The sequence below is a fragment of the Podarcis gaigeae genome (assembly GCF_964106915.1).
Source record: "Podarcis gaigeae genome assembly, chromosome: 17".
Classification (NCBI taxonomy): Eukaryota; Metazoa; Chordata; class Lepidosauria; order Squamata; family Lacertidae; genus Podarcis; species Podarcis gaigeae.
Genome location: NC_139694.1, coordinates 41,847,777 through 41,865,907, shown reverse-complemented (window position 1 = coordinate 41,865,907; position 18,131 = coordinate 41,847,777). Strand labels below are relative to the sequence as shown.

General features: G+C 44.7%; 1 protein-coding gene across 22 annotated transcripts in view; it reads right to left on the bottom strand.

Annotated features, from left to right (window-relative positions):
- LOC310834650 (uncharacterized protein) overlaps positions 1-18,131 on the bottom strand; it is a 168,484-nt gene that overhangs the window by 19,259 nt on the left and 131,094 nt on the right. For 21 of the 22 annotated variants that reach the window (XM_083718600.1, XM_083718617.1, XM_083718610.1 and 18 more), the window contains 4 exons: positions 15,384-15,599; positions 14,407-14,517; positions 13,241-13,360; positions 7,485-11,478 (listed from right to left, as the gene is read on the bottom strand). In XM_083718600.1, the coding sequence (XP_083574726.1) occupies positions 11,017-11,478; positions 13,241-13,360; positions 14,407-14,517; positions 15,384-15,599 (909 nt within the window). In that variant the 3' untranslated portion in view covers positions 7,485-11,016. Of the gene's footprint in view, positions 1-7,484; positions 11,479-13,240; positions 13,361-14,406; positions 14,518-15,383; positions 15,600-18,131 lie in introns of those variants that run through there. The other variant, XR_014559330.1, reaches the window with a different exon arrangement.

The window sequence follows — 18,131 nt, the reverse complement described above, 5'->3', positions numbered from 1 at the left end:
GAGGACACTGACAAACTGGAACGTGTCCAGAGGAGGGCAACCAAAATGGTCAAAGGCCTGGAAACGATGTCTTATGAGGAACGGCTAAGGGAGCTGGGCATGTTTAGCCTGGAGAAGAGGAGGTTAAGGGGTGATATGATAGCCATGTTCAAATATATAAAAGGATGTCACATAGAGAAGGGAGAAAGGTTGTTTTCTGCTGCTCCAGAGAAGCGAACACGGAGCAATGGATCCAAACTACAAGAAAGAAGATTCCACCTCAACATTAGGAAGAACTTCCTGACAGTAAGAGCTGTTCGACAGTGGAATTTGCTGCCAAGGAGTGTGGTGGAGTCTCCTTCTTTGGAGGTCTTTAAGCAGAGGCTTGACAACCATATGTCAGGAGTGCTCTTATGGTGCCTTGTGGTCTCTTCCAACTCGATGGCCCTTGTGGTCTCTTCCAATTCTATGATTCTATGAAATGTGGTAAACTGAACTGTAGATTGGAAAAAATGATAAATCAGTAGATTCACCCATCCCTGATCAGTAGCCCCTGCAGTCCAATATTGCCTGGCTGGACCATCCAATCAGCATCCTCTTCTCACAGTGGCCAATCTGATGCCTGTGGGAAACCTGAAAGCAGGACCCAAGCGCAAGAACAACACTCTCCCCTCCTGTGGTTTCCAGCATTCAGAAGCATCGCTGCCTAGGACTGTGATGTGAAGCCACAAGGCCTAGCCGCCCTTGGGATCTCTTTCCGCCTTCACACATTCGTCTATTCCTCTTTTAAAGCCATGTCAGCTGGTGGCCATCATGCTTCCTGGGGAAGCGAGTTCAAAATTATAGCTATGTGCTGTGTGAAGTACTTTTTAAAAAAAAAAAAAATCTGTCCTGAATCTTCCAACATTCAGCTTCACTGGATGACCACGACTTCTAGTGTTGGGGGAGACGGGACCTTTCTCTATCCACTTTCTTTGTGTCATGCAGATTTTAACTACATTTGACATGGTTCTCCCCTCTCCATGATATCCTCACAACCACCCTGTGAGGTAGGTTAAGCTGAGAGACTGTGGCTAGCCTAAAGTCACCCAGTGATGATTGTGGATGAGTGATGATTTGAACTCTTGTCACCCAACTCAAGAACTATATGCCAGTTTCATATCATGAGTAAGAATTTCATCTATTTCTATACAGTGTTTACTTCCCTTTAGGCTACCCAAAATTATTATCCAGGGGCAGCTGCCTAATCCCCTCCATTACCCTTCCTTAACATTTGTAATATTTGTCAATTGATTTTCAAAACAGCAGCCTTTTAAATAACTCATCAATCTGTAAGAGCCTATCTTAAATGCTACGTCTGGGACCCGCTCCAGTTCTGTACAATGAGGAATCCAAAGTTGAGATGTTTTACCTGCCTCAGGTGAACTTAAATCTGTTTGCTCCTGCCTCTAGGGATTTGTTTGGTGTCTCACACAAGTGGCTTCAACACATCAGCCCTTAACGTGGGGCCAACGGCCAGCAATTATGGGATCTTCTTACTCAGTGGAAGGTGGTGGTGCAGAGATGCCAAGACCCTGGACACACGCAACCATTGTAACTTGAGTTGTGGTGGTAAGAAGTTATATCCTTACAACCTCAATCCACTTTTTGTGGGCTTATGGCTTCTGGATGGAAATATAGCCAGTGCTGGAGATTGGTGAGGGAGCAGAGCTGCCCCAGACTTGTCAAGGGGCCCACTAGTGAAGTTCCCATATTGACTCTCACTTGTTGATGGGCCCAATGCCAAGGAAGAAGAGCTCCAGAGATCCTTTGCAATGGTGCAGGAAATCCTGGAGCACCCCGCCAACCTTGCCCATGCATAGCAGCTCACATACAATGTCCATGCCTCTGAAAAGATTGAGTAAGTTCTTGGCTTCCTAGCCCTGTAAGTAATCAGGGTGTAATAAGGATAAAGTGGGACAGCTTTTGCTAACCTGTAGTCCTCCGGAAGTTTTGGATGACAACTCTATCAGCCTGGCTAGATGGGAGATGTCTTCCAAAACATCTTGAGGACAACGGCTTGGCAAAGACTGGAGCAGGGGATATCAAGATTCACACGGGCTGAACTTTTGTTCCCCAATCAGCAGAAAGTAATCGGACAAAAAGTACTATCTTCGTACTCCTCTCAGCTCCTCAACATAGCCAAAGATCAGGGGTGATGGGAGTGATTTATGGCTCAAAACATTTGGAGGGCACCACATTGGCTCCCCTTGATCAAATGCACTTTGAACTCAGGATGACATAAATTGGGAGAAGGAAAACTCATCTCCCCACTGAAAACACTTAGAATAATATTTTTTAAATAATAATTTTATCATGTATACCCTGCTATTTGGGCGTTAGATCAATTGTTATTCAACAGTCTATCACAACTTTTCTACGATAGTCCCTTCTGCTTGCTGCAACCTAAACATGAGGGTCCTTCTCTCATTAGTTAACTCACACCATGTATTTAATGATAATTACTTTTCAGCTCATTCTCCGACTCTTCCCCCTCCCCCGACTCTCATCTTTCCTTCAGCTCTCCAGGATGACAACATTACAGATGACATTGACTGTGCAAAGAGGGTCATGCAAGGAAAGAAGGGCTTCAAAGCATGGTAAACAGATAGCCTTTATCTAGGTCAGCTGCAGGATAGACCTATGGGACTTCAAACTCTGCTAGATACCCATCTTTTTCCATAGGTGCCTGGAGATCTTGTCTAGGCTTAGGAGCCAATCCTTATTTATGGTTGTCACCAACCCTGTTCTTTCCCCCACGTCCTCAGACACATACAAGGAAGATGTATATGCCTATCCTCTGAGCTGGGAACTTTGGCAAAAGGTGGGACATTGCTTCTGACTGTAGACACCAAGGTTGTCTGCACCAAGTCGATAACCAGTGTGGTGTAGTGACTAAAGTGCCGGACCTGGGATTTTGTGGGGATTAAATAAGGAGGGGGAGAACCATGAGCTCCTTGGAGAAAAAGTGGCTAATAAACATATTTTACTCAGAATATTACTCAGAGTAAACATATTTACTCAGAATAAATCCATTGAAATTAATGCAGAAATCATAACACAAGGAAATAATGCATTGGAGATCACCTACAATGGAAGAGAATCTGTGCCTGATCTTAGCTAAGAACATAAAGGATAGCTGAGCCAGAGATGTCATCCAACTCTGTAAATGAGTGCCACCAATGCTGTTCCCACAGTGTGGCAAATCAGGACAAATGTCCCAAGTCCCATGCTTTGGGGGGGAGGAGCTCTATGCAGAGCTGCCAAGGTGGGGGACTGCTGCTCCTACTCCTCTCGCCCTAGATTTAAAAACATTTTGCTGCTGCTAACGCAGCCTGTTCTTCCTCAGAGTGCTGCATTCTGGGCAAGGTAGCTGTGCTGCTGCCACTTTGCCATGGGGGCTTGACATTTTTGTTTTAAAAAAGTCAAAAGTTTGGTTTTATTCTTGAAAAGATTTTCTAGCTGCAGCAGCAAAGCATACAGTATAGACACTCACCCAGAATGCAGCATTCCTAGGAAGGAACTGGCTTCCTCAGAGTACATCTACTTGTTACATGTTTTTTACCCTAAAGTACAAAAGGCTTTTTGTTTGCCCACCACTTTCCCTGGAAAAACCTGCTGTTTATTGCTGTATTAGAAGAAAAATCAATCCACAGAAAACCTGACTGGCATTTGCTCCAATTCTGCAGGAAACAACAGCTTTTCCCAGGGGAAAGTGGCAGGCCAAGCTAAAATGTGGAAGAGCCCAGCATGGCAGCAAAACTATTTTAATTAGGAAGGACAGGATGGAGAGTGGGGGCAGCAGCAGGAGGTGGCCCCATACGGTGAGTGCCCTGGAGAGCCTCACAGAAAGGCAGGCAAGTGGGCAATTGAGTGTGATTTGCCCTGGGTACCAACCCTACCCAAACAGCAATGGACAAAAATATTCCAACTATAGCATAAACACTTGTTTTATGGCATTCATGCAGGAACAAGAGCAGTACTTTTGTCTCCCTAATTATGCATCTTTTGAGTTGTTTGACCAACGGTTTCTCATTACAGGAGAGCTTGGGGAAAATATTGCAAGGGACAAGAAATGAAACAATATGTTGCACACTGTGATCTTGAAAAAATCACCCCTGTGACACTGGTCCCAGCAACAAAACGTCATCCAAAACCTACCACCCCCCCAATGAAGAAGGATCAAATCACCCCTGTGACACTGGTCCCAGCAACAAAACGTCATCCAAAACCTACCACCCCCCCAATGAAGAAGGATCAAATCACCCCTGTGACACTGGTCCCAGCAACAAAACGTCATCCAAAACCTACCACCCCCCCAATGAAGAAGGATCAAATCACCCCTGTGACACTGGTCCCAGCAACAAAACGTCATCCAAAACCTACCACCCCCCCAATGAAGAAGGATCAAATCACCCCTGTGACACTGGTCCCAGCAACAAAACGACATCCAAAACCTACCAACACCTCATTGAAAGAAGATCGGCTGAAGACCACTCTCCCAGCAAAGGGTCCCCCAAAACCTACTGTCCCAGTTAAGGAGCCAACAAAAGCCATGATCCCAGTCAAGGCTCCCCCAAAACCTACCATCTCAATCAAGGAGCCTGCACGCTCCACTCTCCCTGAAAATGGTCTCCCAAAATTCACTGCCTCATTGAAGGAAACACCAAACTCCATCATCCCAGCCAATGGACGTCCCAAACTGACTGCGCCAGTCAAGGAATCCTCAATCTCTACTCTCCCAGCTGACGTTCGTCCCACACACATTTTGAACCAGGACGACAAATAGTGGCAAGACTCTGTGCTTTTAAGTTAAAAGCCCCAAACTTCCACATGCATGTCATGATACTGCCTCAGTTTTCCTGATATGGATCCACCCTCACATCTACTTCTTTTTTTAAAAAAATGCTAACAACTGAATTTTAATCTTTCAGACTATTTGCTTGTAAATTAATGTTTTCTGCATCAAGAGAATGTTCCCAATAAAATTTACCATCTAATTTCATATGCACATCTACAGACAGCAAACTTACTGTGTTGGACTCAGTTATATTGTGTGGGCCAGTAATATTTAGATTCTCCCATCAGCCCCACAAAAAGCCTCTTCAGGAGATCTGGAACAGCAAGGAAAATAGTGCTGCAGAGGGAACTGGTGAAGATTTCCACCTGGCCCTCTTCCTCCAGTGGGAAGTCTTCATTTTTCACAGCCATCTTTTTCACAGAGGGGCAAATCCAGATTACACTCAAGGGTGTGAGATGTTCACAATGTAATAGGAAATTTATTGTCATTTAGTTGTGTCCGACTCTTCGTGACCCATGGCACTCCTGTCTTCCACTGCCTCCTGCAGTTTGGTCAAACTCATGCTGGTAGCTTCGAGAACACTGTCCAACCATGTCATCTTCTGTCGTCCCCTTCTCCTTGTGCCCTCCATCTTTCCCAACATCAGGGTCTTTTCCAGGGAGTCTTCTCTTCTCATGAGGTAGCCAAAGTATTGGAGCCTCAGCTTCACAATCTGTCCTTCCAGTGAGCACTCAGGGCTGATTTCCTTCAGAATGGATAGGTTTGAACTTCTTGCAGTCCATGGGACTCTCCTCCAGCACCATAATTCAAAAGCATCAATTCTTTGGTGATCAGCCTTCTTTATGGTCCAGCTCTCACTTCCATACATCACTACTGGGAAAACCATAGCTTTAACTATACAGAGCTTTGTTGGCAAGGTGATGTCTTTGCTTTTTAAGATGCTGTCTAGGTTTGTCATTGCTTTTCTCACAAGAAGCAGGCGTCTTTTAATTTTGTGGCTGCTGTCATCCTCTGCAGTGATCATGGAGCCCAAGAAAGTAGTCTCTCACTGCTTCCATTTCTTCCACTTCTATTTGCCAGGAGGTGATGGGACCAGTGGCCATGATCTTCGTTTTTTTGATGTTGCACTTCAGACCATATTTTGCGCTCTCCTCTTTCACCCTCATTAAAAGGTTCTTTAATTCCTCCTCACTTTCTGCCATCAAGGCTGTGTCATCTGCATATCTGAGGTTGTTGATATTTCTTCTGGCAATCTTAATTCCGGCTTGGGATTCATCCAGTCCAGCCTTTCACATGATGAATTCTGCATATAAGTTAAGTAAGCAGGGAGATAATATACAGCCTTGTTGTACTCCTTTCCCAATTTTGAACCAATCAGTTGTTCCATATCCAGTTCTAATTGTAGCTTCTTGTCCCACATAGAGATTTCTCAGGAGACAGATGAGGAGATCAGGCACTCCCACACGTCAAAGGCTTTTGAGTAGTCAATGAAGCATAAGCAGATGTTTTTCTGGAACTCTCTAGCTTTTTCCATAATCTTATTAAATCACCTTAAATAAATATACATGCAAGTGGTTCATTATAAAACTGTTTATAAATAAGGCAAGGTAACAATCTCTGAAAAATAATTTTGTAACTATCACTGACTTCATATTAAACACACAGCATCAAAAATAAACTTGAAAACTTCTTGTTTGCTAATTTAGTTTTATTGGATATAAATATAGCCATGGTGATATTTATCCAGTACCTGTTCCTTGAAGGCTAAATTAGGTGTTGTCTTTTAACATCCAAGGGTTTTTTTAGAATAGAAATTCCATCAGCTGGACTGCAGTGTGCATGGGGAATTGAAGTCCTTCCTCCCTTGCAGAACTGGCATTTGCATTGGGAGGAAATCCCCCATTAGCAATGCACCTTGTCTGACAATTAGAGGAGCCCTCCACTTCCTGCATTTTTAGCCAAAAATATATACCGGTAGTTAACCAAGTTAACGTTGTGAAAACTTACAGCTGCCCCAAAGGAACCGAGAACTTGCGGTCATTTGCACTTTGGTGCCACCCCCTGCTAACTTTCTAGTATAGTTTCGCAATGTGTTTTTAATGCATGGCACCCAAAACCGGACACAGTGAACCAGATGAGGGCTGACAAGTGCACAATAAAGTGAAACAATTAGATTGCAAGCTGCATTATACTAAGGCACTGGCCCAAGCTTGGTATTAACCACAGTGACTGGCAGCAGGTCTCCAGAGTCTCAAATAGGGGACATTCTGAGCTCTACTTGGAAAAGATGGGGACTGAATGCAAGGAAGATGTTTTGCTAGCATGCAGGTTAGTTGAATCTAGGCCTTAAGTAATTTGCTTCCAGAAAGAATAATCTACATCCCAGCTTCATTTGATTACTTTCTCCACTTACCTCCCCCCCCCCCCAAGTACTCTCCACAGGGCTCCCTGTGTGTGCGCTCCCAGAAATCTGTGAAAGCAGAGCAAAGTGTAAGATTATGAGTACAAGATGTTTTGCCTAAAACAAAAAGGGGGTTCAAGGAGGGGTGTCTGAAGCAAGTCACATCACAGCAAGACTGAAGTTCACAATCAGAGTTTGGTTTATTTAGTTTGGTTTTAAGCATGATGTGGCACTAAAGAAAATAAGGTATGACTAAGCAACTGGTTGTTTTGAAAATATTTTAATATGAGTGCAAAACTGAATTAAGATAACAATTGCAATCAAGAGGTACTTGCTGGTGTTGTTGACATTTAAGGGCCACACTTTGCCCCTTCCTCCTCTATTCTGGCCAGCAGTTTAAGTGCCTTCATCTTATGGCTCTTCAAATAAATTATGACTTGACCTTATAGAATTATTCTTTGCTTCTGCTAAGCAGTTTGCTTTTGGGAGTTATGTGGTTTATCTTTTCCTTTGCTCTTACAGTTGTGCTGCCACCCATTTAATATTCTCTCCACTCCATCCACCGCAGCCATTCTACACATGACCTTGGGCCACTCACTGCATCTCAGCCTGACCTACTTCTTTCCCTCCCTCCCAGGTTTATTGTGAGATAAAATGGAGGTGATGGGAGAAGTGGCTATGCTCCTGTGAGCTCCTCGGAAGAAAGGAGTATAGAAATGTAATAAAAAAAACAACAATGCATAGATCACATCTATTTTCCTTGGCTGTCTGAGTGATGGGTTCAAGATGTCAAAGTGAGGGAAGAAATAATTTAACACTCACCCTTTGTCCAAGCCGAAAATTTATGTGAGACCTCAAGCAAATACACTTTACAATGAAGAAATAAAATGGGACACAATGTAAGTACTGAAATGCAGAACTGGATGCAGAACTCTCTCTTGTATAGCGATTCTTAAAAAAATTCTAATTGGCAAATGGGGTATTTTCTCCTAAGCCTAATTGCTGCATCAGGTGGTGGGTGTGGATTTGGAACAGAAATGGTGAAGGGGGAAAGGGGTGGCAGAAAGCAAATGGGCACATTGCCAGTTCTGGCCTTACCCCCCCCCCATGTGATCCCCAAAGATTCCCTCAAGGAAATGTAGCCCATCCCCTAAGAAAGGTCCTTCCACTCTACTGCTCTAGACTTCCAACTGCTGGACACAAGTTTGAAATGCTGTCGACAGCAGTTGGAGGAAGCCACTGAATTCAGATGTGTAAGCAGACTTGCCACGTATGTCTTGATCTTCTCACTAGTTCTCTTCTTTAATGAGTAGACAAGGCAATGGTTGCAAGTACAGCTGGACTAAAAGGGGTTTTTAAAGCAGATGAAATGTGAATGTGTATTCCATACCTCACTTAACACTTCTTTCCCCAGCTGTAAGAGTTAAAGTACTCAAGGAAGAAATCATTTCTGTAAATAACAGAAGCTGAACAACACAGATGTACACATCTGCTTTATAGTTAGGCTACTTTTTATTTTCATTTGTTAAGCGAGGGTGTCCATAGTTCTGGCCAGCCCTTCCTACTTCTGCTACATACTCTGGCCACATACTAGCCAGGTCCACTGGTTCTGAAATGGGACAAACATCCTTCAGGAAAGGAGACAGGGTGCTCTGCTCATTACTTTCAGAGCATTATTTGGGATACCTTGGTTCTGGTGTCTCTTTATGCAAGAGCCCATTTTCTATTCAAGCTCTGGGGAGGTGAGTGGGGGGGAGAGAACATGAGACATACAGACAGACAGACAGACAGACAGACAGACAGACAGACAAACAAACAAACAGACAGACAGACAGACAGACAGACAGACAGACACACACGCAGACACTCTCCTATTGGCAGCATGTCCTGAAGCCAACAAATGATCAATTTTGTGTTGTAAGACTCAAGCTTGCCTGGAAGCCAAGTGTGGAAAAAGTGCTTATGAAAGGATGAAGAAGCTGTGCTCCTCCAGCTGCTGTTGGACTTCAACTGGCCTCAGCTCCAGCCCTCAGGGCCAATAGACAGGGCTGAAGGGAGCTGCAGTCCCATAACATATGGATGGCTACAGCTTTCCCATCCCTGTCCAAAAGTCTCAGCAGTGGGCAACTATTTTCTGGGCACCAGCAATGGCAAAACGGCAGCCAGCCCCCAAAAAACTTTGGGAGGAGGAAGGCAGCACCAGGTGGCAAGGAGTCATGAGGCCCCTCCAATGCCGTTGAACGCCCCCCCAAAGGCCACATGATATGCACACAAGAGATCAGGACATGGAAGACATTCCTGTAGTCCTTCCCTGGTGCCTGGAAGCCTGCTCCTAAAAACAAAGCATTCCAAAATAGAGGAGTTTGGAATTCAGCAAATGAAGTGTGCATTTGTCAGTAGGGATGTGTCACATTACGGTTTGCACTTCACTTTTCCCAAACCTCTCTTCCCTTTCTACCCTCCCCATCCCCCACCCCGTGATGGGGAATAAAGCCCCACCTTTTTACCTTTCCAAGGCATGTCATCTCCCACTAGTGCAGTGCTTCTATGAGAAGGTCTTAGTGCTCAGGAACAAGAAAGGAGGGCTGCTTCCAGTTTCCTGAGTATCAAGACCTCTTAAGCAATGGGGATGCACCAGAGTCTGAAAAGGGACCTGCAGAGAGAGGGGCGGGCAGGCGATTTGGAAGTGGTTGGTGAGCAGGATCCAGGCGACAGCTTCACCACCCCTGTTCTCACCTGAAGGGAGACATGGAAACCAAAGCAGAGCTTGCTTATTAAAAAATTTAATACATTAAAAAAAATAGAGACCAGTTCTGATTTATTCCCCCCCCCCGAATACTTTCATTATTTTCTTCTGAGGGAAAAGCAGCACACACACAAAAACTGACGGTGAGAGGAACAAGGGAAAGGCTATGGGACATTTGCTGCTGCCACCACCACCACCACACTGAAGGAAGACACAAGACAAAACCAGGAGTCAGCAAGTGACATGCAGCTATGGCTTCTGTAGAACTTTCCCTGAACAGGATAGCCCAGAATCTCTCAGCCTCCACTCCAGCGACATCCATTTAGTCTTTCCCGCTGCCCGAAACAAAAATCTTCCTGGTCCTCAGAAACAGAATAACTCATCTGAACTCAGCAACCTTGAAACAAAGGAAAGACATGCCTGAAGTGGCAATTCCAAGTTTTAGCTGGATCTGGGGCAGGCAGAGGCAGGTCCCAGCCAGAGGAACTTTTTTTTTAGAGAGAGGGGGAGATAGCAAAAGAGATGCTTTGCTTAAATCCCACGCTTCCTGTGTTTGGAGATGACCATACTGCAGGTCTAGGAGTCGCCAGGACAATGCTAAATTGAGCAGGGCAGGCAAGTGGGAGCAATGGATAGAAAGGTCCACCCTGATACATAAGCTGCCTCCACATCAACCTGGGAGGCTGTGCCAGCACAGGGAACTGGGAGCAGCACAGGCTACAACAATGGACCCTGAGCTCCCACTGCAACTCTCTGGCAGGAGACAAGCAAGCGACTGAAGACAGGAATCGAGTCTCTGAGAGGAATGTCTCTCTGTGCCAGAAACACAGAAGCAGCTCACCAGTAGAGAGAGGCAGAAGACAACAAGAGGAATGGGACTTTCTGTGCCAAGCTACTGAACAAGAGAGAAAAAAATATAAAGCTATTTATGGCAAGGAATGATCCCTTTAGATATTCCAAGCCATTTCCAGTGTCAAAATAAAACCTCTTTTCATTCACTGCCCCACAGGGCCAAGTCCTCTCCCCAAATCCCCCCTCCCAACTCAGTTCTCAGCGAGTGCCTCTCCCTGATGGCCAAGGGTTGAGCCGGCACTGTGGGCAGCAACCAGAATAGACAAGAACGTCACAGGCTTCGGAGCGTTCACCGGCGTGCCAGCCTGCAGGCCAACCAGAGCAGAGCCGATAGGCCTCCAGGTCGCAGATGAGTTCCACCACCTCGTCCACCGTGGTGAGGCGGGCAGGGTGGCTGGCATAGAGTTCGTGCTCAGGGGGCACGGGCAGGTTTCGCACCACCACATGGAAGAAGAGGCCTGGGCGGATGTAGATGACAGCTGAGGACATGGTGGAGTGTTCTGAACGCTGGACAAGACGCAGGTCAGGGCCGCAAAGTGGAGACAGCACCTCCCAGTGAGCAGGGAGAGGGATCTCATTCAGCTCAGCCAAGAACTCATGCAGGACGCTGTCCAACTGGGCAAGGGGCTGCGCACCACCCAGGCTATAAATCTCCATTATCTGTGGAAGGAGAGACAAAAGAATGGCTTCATCCCATCTCCCTCTCTCCTTCACAACATAGGAGCAACGTGGCCCCCATGAGTTGAGCTGTTTTGTGAGGGCTGTAGCAAAATGTGCTTCGTTGCACTTACCGGCTCAAAGTTTGGGACTCCGATGGAAAAGGGGGCAGTATGCAACTGCCCCCAAACCCAGCACTCCTGCCACCCAAAAATCCCTACATGAGTTGCCATTTCCCTCCATTCACAACAGATACTACCTAGTCCCCTCAATTCCAGATGCATTTCCAGTTGTGTGACAGTGCTATGGGTGCAGAGCAAAATATTTCATAGAAAGTGATACATTTCTGTTTACAGAAGAGGCAGAAGACTTGGCTAAGGGATCTCAGTAATTCAGCCTACAGATGTGTCTAGAGCACCATCTAGAGACCATGCTCCTGAGGATGTGGACAGGGGACCCAAAGGACTATGGCCTAACACTTGCCCTCTCAATCCTTGCCCTTGGCTTATTCCGCCGAGCAGAAGGTAGTTTTCTGTCCGGGTTCAGGAGATGAAAAATGCGTTGTTGCAAGAGATGATTCCCCCATTTGCAATAATCGACTGGTCACAACAAAGCTGAAGTAATGTCAGTGGGTGGCATCTCTGTCCAGGAAGGTTATGTTCCATCCAAATCTAGCAGGGACTGCACTCCCCCTGATAAGGCATGCAATCTGCAGGTGCTCATCCAGCCACACTGTTGTCACTAGAAGTCCAAGTGCTCTCAGTGGCACAGATCATCCTCCACTGGCCAAGAGTGGTGTGACAGCTGAAATCTCTTCTCCAAAGAGAAAGCCAAGCTTTAGCCCTGCCCTGAAAACTTCCATGTTAGAACACATTTTAGTACTATCTGGCGCATGGAAACTGCAGTTAGTTCAAAACACGGCTGTTAAGCTATTTACTAGGAACAGATGTTAGAAACGTATCTATCTAAGGCTTCAAGAGATTCACTGTCTGGTCCATTTCTGAGCACCATTTAAAGTACTGGTGCTTATCTTTACAGCAGGGATGGGGAATCTGTGATCTTCTACAGATTGTTGAACTACAACTCCCATCAGCTACAGCCATGCTGTATGTGAGGGATGATGGGAGTTGTATTCCACCAAATTTTTGAGAGCCACAGGTTCCCCATCCCTGTTTTAAAGCCCTATATGCCCTGAGACCTGGGCCTTGACTTCTCCCATTAAGCCTGCTCAGACACTGAGATGTTCTTCAGAGTTCCTCCCATGGGGAAGAGGCCTTTGCTGTAGTGGTGTCTTGTTTATGGAATTCAGGGAGGCTTGCCTGGCCCCTACACCAGCATTTCATAAGCGCCTGGCAAAGACCTTTGACCACTTATTGCAGTCATTTTGAGATCAGGTCTTTTTGAGGTCATTTACTGCTTAATTGCTTTTCTAATTGCCTTTCTTATTAGCTATCACAAAAGGCACCAGACATTCTGAATTCAAGGGCAGTAGAGAAATATTTTAGATAGATAAATCAATCAATCTCAAACTATATCACACTTCTGCAAATGGCATGAACCTACAAATATCTCCATGTGGTTTTTGCAATGGGGGTGCCGTATAAATTGCACCAAAAGACCTCTCCCTCCATGCCTGCCACACTCACTGCATTGTTCCTGCCACCATGTGGAACAGAGTCCAGTTCTACAAAGTAAGCCTTCTCTTCTCCCTAAGTCAAAGAGCCCAGGGATCTTACCAGTTGCCCCAAACAACTTAATCACTCACCACTGGTGGACGCAATTGCTGCAGGTGCTCCACTTCTTCGTCATCTTCATCATCCAGAACCACCAGCTCCTTGCCCTGCGCTCCTCGCCCCCTCTTACACTGGGGAAGTCCTGCTGAGACCTGGAGGAAAGGAAAAGACATGGAGCTTTTTAATATTCAGAAACTTCCCACAGAGCGAACAGCACCACTTGACATACAGGGAAGGATGGGAGACCATGGACAGCGGTGATATTAAGATACAAGGCTAGAAACGTTTTCGTTGCTGGTAGCAACTCTTTTTACATCTGCTGCAGCACAAGGCCAGGATGAATTTGTGGTCAACTTGCTGTGGTGCTCAGTTCTTTGTGACATTGTCCTTACCAAGTCATGACTGCAGCCAATGTGACTAACAGCCTTGGCAATTAACCATATTAAGTTTTGATTAAGCTTCATGCATTAAAAAATGGGGGAGGAGTAACAATAGTTGTGGGCTTTCCTTACTGGAAGTATGGAAGGAAGGGACTAAACAAGCATTTTGTGGAGATGTCCAAAACAAAGGAGTGGTTGTGAACCCAAGGATCAAAACTAGCTTCTATGTTTTTACAAAAAAAATTCCTTCCAGTAGCACCTTAAAGACCAACTAAGTCAGTTCTTGGTATGAGCTTTTGTGTGCATGCACACTTCTTCAGATGGTATCTGAAGAAGTGTGCATGCACACGAAAGCTCATACCAAGAACTGACTTAGTTGGTCTTTAAGGTGCTACTGGAAGGATTTTTTTTTTGTTTTGACTATGGCAGACCAACACGGCTACCTATCTGTAACTGGTTCTATGTTTTTAGCAATTCTTGCTTTTATCTGCAAGCCACCTTGAGTTCCATCAGGAAAAAAGGTGGGGTATAAATATATATATAAGGAATAAAAACAGCAATATTTGGGAAGGAGGCACACACCACTGGTGATTTTGAACACTCAAGCCCTACAGCCCAGGTGTTAGGATTTCATATTTCTTTTTTGGTATACTGGATCTCTTTTAACATAACAACAGCATTTGGAAACCTTCTGATGAATGTCACCAACCTGATTCCAAGCTGTATTAAAAACACTAAAAAGAGCGGCGCTTTAAAGTTTTATGAGCCAAAAGCAGGAACATTCGAGGTCAGCAGGCGAGAAGAAAATGTGGGCTTACCCGAGAATCATTTGATGGCCGACAGTCCCCCTCCGGTTCTGCATGCTCCTGTTTGTCAACAGGAGAGGTGGCAATGAGGAGGTTGACAGCAGGTAGTCTGGTGTCGGATTGCTATGCAGAAACATGAGAGTGTAAAGAGAGAGTGTATTAAAGGCTATGCGCTTCATTCTGTACAGATGTGGAATGTGCTCTCACTCCACACGCTCACTTACAATGGTTCCTATGGTTCAATCCCTGTTTTGCTATATTAGTAGCTTTGTTGGTCAGAATAAATGGGCAACTGAAGGAGCCACATGCACTGCACAGGACAAGAAGCCTCTCTGCAACCTCCCCACCATACATTTGAAAAACAAGAGGCAAAATCCCAACAATGCGGGGATGGGACTTCACCTTTCTTCCAGCCCTCTACATCAACTGCCACATCAACTCTGAAGAGCACCCCAAACCTCCAAGATGCTCTTTTGCTGTTCCTTTACAACTGCAAATAATTTCTGCTGCTAAAAATGATTGGTCTGAGTTATTAAGCCGGGGGGGGGGGGCACCTCCAGTTCTAAATTCAGTGTCCAGGCTGCTGGGTCACTGAGCCTACTGGGGAAGAATTCCCCCTTTTTGCCTGCAGGGTTGCAGCCAAGGAGGAACAGGATGAGGCATGTCTCAAGGTCTGGGCACCTTTTTAACATAGAGTTAGGTTTTTGGAAGCTTAATTCCTGCTGTTTGGCAAAGCAGGGGGATCTTTCCTTGATTTGGAGCCCTCTATCCTGACATGTGAATAAAGAGCCAGACTATCTGAATGCTGACATTCATCCTCTGCAACGTCCTCCCCAAAGGATGTTCACCGAGCTTATTTGTCAAGTCTTTAGAACTTCAAGACTTTGTTTCCAAAAAAAAGGATCCGGTGCTCCGTGTAAGAAATGCTTCAGTATTGGGCATTTCAACTGTCAGGAGAGGAAGGATCAAGAGAGAACGCACTCACTCACCTTCACCAGGACTTGAGAGGGTGGGGTGGGGTGTCGAGGTGCTTCTGACTCCTCTTTGACATGCGGCAGGATGGGGCGGTCCTTAGCCAAGTCCTGGGCCAAAATTGAGCCACTCATCTCTGGCTCTTTCTTCCACTTCACTACTGGCTGCTGTTCCGGCTCCTCTGGGCCCTGCAACCTGGGCAAATGCATCTGTTCCCTGCTTGAAGGAGACTCCTGCAGCAACAAGGGGTTGGGGCAGGAGGGAGAGGAGAAGGGGCAGGTTCAGATTAGGAGCACAGGAAGTGGCCTTATACCCAGTGTGCCCATCTAGTCCAGCATGGTCTGCTCTGACTGTCAGTGGCCGAGATGGGCAGCCACTTCCTCATCAGCTGTCATTGGATCTTTTTAACTGGAGATTCCAGGGAGGGAACCTGGATCTTACTGCAAGCACAGTCTCTGCTCTGCTACTCAGGTATGACAGGTGTCTTCCAGGTGTCTTTGCATCAAACCACTGTGGCATTTGGGTGCCTGGTACAGAATTAGGCTTCATGAAGATTTCAACCCCTTTGGATACAGAGATTAAAGCTTTAAAATACCAGAGGCATTGATAAAAGCATTGCTTCCAGTCACTGGAGTTGGGAGGATGCTCCTATACTCTACGTATAGAGTATGTAGAGTATGCCTGCCCTCTGTGGCCAATGTGAAGCAAATTCATTTGATTCATTTGTGTAATTTCTTTTTTTTTTATAATAATTTTTTATTGTTTTTACAAAACAAAAAAAAAAGCAGGGAACAAGGGTATAGGAAAAACAAACAAATCACAGACAAATACATAAAACATGACTTCCCCATACCTCCCCTTCTCTGCATCATTATTTTATAATGTGTCAGCAACCCTTCAGTCAATTTCTCTATATATTCTCATTAAGTTTCCCCCTTTAATTTACGATTTACAGCTGTAGTTCTTTGTTTCTAGCCTCTCGACATCTTAACCGTCCGATATTTTACAATAGTTCTTAAGGTATACTTTAAATTTTCTCCAATCTTCCTCCACCGCCTCCTTCCTCTGGTCACGGATTCTGCCGGTCATCTCTGCCAATCCCATATATTCGATCACCTTCATCTGCCATTCCTCCAGAGTGGGTAGTTCTTGCATCTTCCAATACTTTGCTAAAAGAATTCTTGCTGCCGTGGTTGCATACATAAAAAAAGTCTTATCCTTCTTCGGTACCAATTGGCCCACCATGCCCAGAAGAAAAGCCTCTGGTTTCTTTGAAAACGTCCATTTAAGGACTTTCTTAATTTCATTATAGATCATTTCCCAGTAGGCCTTAATTTTTGGGCAGGTCCACCAAAGGTGATAGAAGGTTCCTTCAGCTTCCTTACATTTCCAACATTTGTTATTGGGCAAATGATAGATCTTAGCAAGCTTGACTGGAGTCATGTACCACCTGTAAATCATTTTCATAATATTTTCTTTCAAAGCAGTACATGCTGTGAATTTCAAACCGGTGGTCCATAACTGTTCCCAGTCAGCAAACATAATGTCATGACCAACATCTTGTGCCCATTTAATCATAGCTGATTTTACCGTTTCATCCTGTACATTCCATTTCAGCAGCAGGTTATACATTCTGGATAAGTTTTTTGTATTGGGTTCTAACAGTTCCGTTTCTAGCTTTGACTTTTCACTCTGGAATCCTACTTTCCTGTCCAACTTAAACACTTCATTTATTTGGTGGTAATGTAGCCAATCTCTAACTCTATGTTTTAATTTTTCATAGCTCTTTAATTTAAACTTTTCTCCATCCTTTTCTAACATTTCATCATATTTTAACCAATTTGAGTCCATGTTGAGTTTTTTAACTGCTTTTGCTTCCATTGGTGATAACCATCTGGGGGTTTTATTTTCCATTAAATCTTTGTACCTGATCCAGACATTATACAATGCCTTCCGTACCATATGGTTTTTAAAACTCTTATGCACTTTCACCTTGTCATACCACAGATACGCATGCCAGCCGAGGTTATTATCATAACCTTCTAGATCTAAGATGTCTGTGTCCTCAAGAAGTAGCCATTGTTTTAGCCAGCAAAAAGCTGCTGCCTCATAGTAGAGCCTCAAGTCCGGCAGGGCAAATCCCCCTCTATCTTTTGCGTCTGTTAAGATCTTAAACTTAATTCTGGGCTTTTTGCCCTGCCAGACAAATTTAGATATATCTTTTTGCCACCTCTTGAAACACTCCATCTTATCCAGAATTTGTAAAGTCTGAAACAGGAATAACACTCTCGGCAATACATTCATTTTGATAACAGCTATACGGCCTAACAAGGAAAGTTTCAGTCTAGACCATATATCTAGATCCCTTTTGACTTCTGTCCAGCATTTCTCATAATTGTCCTTAAATAAGTTAGCATTTTTTGATGTTAAGTTTACCCCCAGATATTTAACTTTTTTAACAATTTCCAAACCCGTTACGTTTTGAAATCTATCTTTTTCTTCCGGTATCAAATTTTTCCCCAACACTTTGGTTTTTTGTTTGTTCAATTTAAATCCTGCCACTTGACCAAATATCTCAATTAGGTCCAACACTCTTTTCGTACTCTCCTCTGGCTGTTGTAATGTTAAAACTAAGTCATCTGCAAATGCCCTTAATTTATAATGTTTCGCTCCGACCTGAATACCTTTAACCAGCGGGTCCATTCTAATCATGTTTAACAAAACCTCCAGGACAGATATAAACAGGAGGGGAGACATAGGGCATC